We start from the raw sequence: 3,460 nt of genomic DNA on the forward strand, positions 1-3,460 counted from the left end.
CTGGCCGCGAGGGCCCCGCCCTGCCCGGGGCCGGCCCCGCCCTCTCGCTGCGCGGCGTTGGGGGGACCGGGGCTCGTGGCGGCGCGTTTCCACCAGCTCCGGTTCCGTTCGGCGAGGTGACTTGACTCCCCGATGTGGCACCCGCGGCCTGCCCAACCCCAGGAGGAGGGAGGTCCCTGCCGCCCGCAGGCGCCCCGGCGGTGGGAGCCGGTTCCTTGGAGACGGGGCTTCTGAAACTTCCTTTCCGTTCTCATAATCTCTTGTTTTCTTTCCTCTTTACCAGAAAAACCATTCTCTGGGAGTGAGCGTTTATAGCATCCATTTCCCGGATCTGGTAACATGGCAAAAGATGTAAGTACATGCCCTCCGTGCTGTGGACACGCTTGCCTGGCACCGGTTGGGTGCTTCTTGCCTTTGCTTCGGAGGGCAGCTCTCGGGCGCCCTGGTGTGCGTGGTCAGACTCCTCACGCCGTGAGCAGGACGCAGGCCAGAGGTGGAGGGCGGGATGCCCCGGGGAGGCTACCGCCGGGTCTGCGGGCCTGTGTGTGGTCTAGGACTTCCGGCTGCACGCCTGCAGTGCTAGCATGCTGCTCTCTTGGTCTCTCCGGGCCCTGGGGCGTGTGTGGTGGTGAACACTCCTTGGTTACCCGGATGTGGCACGGCCTAGCTGCTGTCCTGCGGCAAGGGGTCTCCGTACCGCAGGGCCTCCGTGCCGGAGGGCCCGGAGCCGAATGGCCGGCCCATCTTCCACCAGGCAGTCTGACTTAGCCTGGATGGATGGGGTGCTGGACACTGGTGTGGCCACGTCTTCCCAGAAAGGTGAGATTTGGTGGTGAGTGAAACGTGCTGGCCAGCCTGCTTTGTTTCCATTGTGAAACGGCAGAACGTGTGGAGTGCCTCGACTGGCGTGGAGAAACAGGCTGCTCTGGCGGGAAGTGGCTTCTGCTGGGCCGGTCGGCGGAGTCACGTAGACACCAGCTGGACCCCCGGTGTCTCCCAGAACGCATCGTCCTGTTGGTGGCAGCAGGGAAGGCTGCTCGTTGGTTTGTCACGTGAAGGTGGACGCACAGGCCAGGCAGGCTGGGTCGGCTGAAACCCACAGACGTGGTAGGAATGTGTCCCGGCATTGACCCGTCCGAGGTGTCACCTCTTCCTCAGTCCTGGGGTTGCAGGGATCCCGGGGCAACCCCAGACGACATCCCTGTCTTCAAGTGCCGGGCCTCTGGCAGGGAGGGCATGGGAGCACAGGGTGGCCCGTGTGGTGTTCGGACGGGAAGGCGGAGTCTAGGTGTGCTGCTCCGTCGCTGTATTGTGACTAGCGTCCGTCCGAGGCCTGGGGTGACTCTCCGGTGGAAGACCTGGGCCCACGCTCTGTGAGCCGCGAGGCGCACGAGGCCTCTTTCCAGCAGGCTGGGCCCAGGGCCCGTGCTGGGGTGTGTTCCTGTGGCGTGCGCTCTCCGCGAGCAGTTACCAGCCTCGCTTCTGTGGGCAGCAAGGTGCCCGTGAGGTGCTTGTTCGTTCCATGCTGACTTAGTGCAGTTTGTGTCAGCAGCACCCTCTGTGTTGGGGCTGCAGAGCGGTGCCAGCAGGCAGGCGGTGCTTGGGACGGGACACCAAACCCCCCCAGCGTGGGCACCCCAGGCGCGGTCGTGTGAAATGCTGGGTGGGCCTAGGGTGGGCACTCCCCTTGAGCCAACAGGGTTTGGGTCCATGGGCTGGGGCTGTGGGGAGCAGGGTGGTCGGCTGGAGGTGGCAGCAGGAGAGGCGAGGCCGCCGTCCAGCCTCGCGGTGGGGCATGGCCAGCCGTGGCGTGCAGCTACAAAAGGAGGTGCCTGCAAGTGACGCATGTGAGCTTTTCCGCAGCTAACTCGTTAAGTAGGGGGCATGACCAGTGAGTTCTGAAACAATGGTTGTGGCAGCCTTGCAGGAGGAACAGGCAGCAGTGGGGTGTCTGAAGCAGGCTGTGACAGGTGAGAGCTTGGCAGTGAGCCAGCCCTTGGGATAACGGGGGCAGGCTGGGACCCCAGCTCTGCAGATCCCTGGGAAACTGCAAAGCGGGGACGTTGCGCAGCAACACCCTGCTGCAGGACCGAGAGGCCTGGGTCTTCTCCCCAAGTCCTCCCGGACGTCCGTTGGGGCGTGAATGAGCACCAGGAGTCCTAAGACGCGGAGCCGGAGGGAGGCCGTCCGGGCACGCCGGAGGAGGCTAAAGGAGGACGCCCCTGAAGACAGCCTGGAGGTTCTGGAAGCAGGGCTTAGACACGCTGGGCGCTGGGCCGGAAGGACAGTTGAGAGACACCGGTAGGTGGGAGAAGGCCCCAGGGGCTCCGTGAGGGTTAGGGGGTAAGGAAAAAGATGGCGGCAGCCCGTGGATGTGTCCTGTGAGAAGAGCGGGCGTTGCAATGTGCGTCTGGCAGACGAGCCACGTTCTGGGGCGGAGAAAGGTGGCCTAGTGTGTGGAGAAGAGAATGGCTGGAAAGGGAACAGCGGTGATGGGGCGGGCGTTGGAGGGAGTCGTGGTGGCGCTGGAGCGGCGGGAGGTGAGTAGAGAGGCTGGTGGGTGGGCGGGAGAGGGCGTCCAGATGCTGGCGGAGGAGCAGGAGGGAGAGCAGAAGCGACGGCGCCGTGGGTGGAAGAGTGAGTGGGGACGGTGTTGGAGCGGGCAGGAGCGTGAGTCGACGTGGAGTGCGTAGGGGGGTCAGCAGAGGTGGTGGTTCGTGGGTAGAAGAGTGATCGGGCGTGACGGTGACGTGGCTGGAGAGTGAGTGGAAGCCACGGCAGAGTCGTGCGGAGAGCGAGCGGAGGTGACGGCTAGTGGGTCAGTGACATGATGGTGGAGCAGGTTGGGGCGTGAGTAGTGAGGATGGGTCGGGTGGGAGAGCGAGCGGAGGTGATGTCAGTGGGTTGACGGTGGGTGGGGCTGACTATGCTGGAGAGGAAGTAGAGCGAGGACGGAGGGGGCTGGAGAGAGCAGAGGTGGTGGTGGAGTGAGGAGGTGAGTGCGACGAGAAGACGGTGGAGTGGGCTGGAGGTGAGCCGAGATGATCATGAGTGGGCAGCAGGGGGATCAGAGAGGAGGGTGGGTGGGCAGAAGAGTGCGCAGCGATGAGGGCGGAGTGGGAGGAGACCGCGTCGTTCGGGTGGCAGAACGGCTGGGGGGGGGGTTGCGATGGCGGAGTGGGTCGGAGAGCGGTCGAGAGGAGGGCGGAGCGGTCGGAGAGTGACTGGAAGTGACCGAGCAGTCGTTTGGAGAGTCCGTGGAGATGACGGTGAGCGGGTCGGAGAGCGGGGAGACCTGACGGTGGAGCGGGCCGGAGGGTGCGTGTGCACGGTGGCGGTTTGGGTGGAAGAAGGAGCAGTGATGGTGGCGGGGAGTAGCAGCGTGAGTGGGGGTGACGGCAGAGTGGGCCGGGGAGTGGGTGGAGGTGATGACAGAGCGGGCGGGGGCACGGTCGGCGAC

The 3,460-nt window shown here is 65.0% G+C and overlaps 1 protein-coding gene across 1 annotated transcript in view; it reads left to right on the top strand.

The window, feature by feature from the left end:
• The first annotated feature begins 290 nt into the window (after positions 1-290).
• Positions 291-3,460, top strand: part of TFDP1 (transcription factor Dp-1) — a 32,740-nt gene continuing 29,570 nt past the window's right edge. The window contains 1 exon segment of the mRNA XM_021717617.1: positions 291-351. Within this exon segment, the coding sequence (XP_021573292.1) occupies positions 340-351 (12 nt within the window). The 5' untranslated portion in view covers positions 291-339.

Source organism: Carlito syrichta, unplaced genomic scaffold (genome assembly GCF_000164805.1).
Source record: "Carlito syrichta isolate Samal-C Ts95f unplaced genomic scaffold, Tarsius_syrichta-2.0.1 Scaffold109674, whole genome shotgun sequence".
Lineage (NCBI taxonomy): Eukaryota > Metazoa > Chordata > Mammalia > Primates > Tarsiidae > Carlito > Carlito syrichta.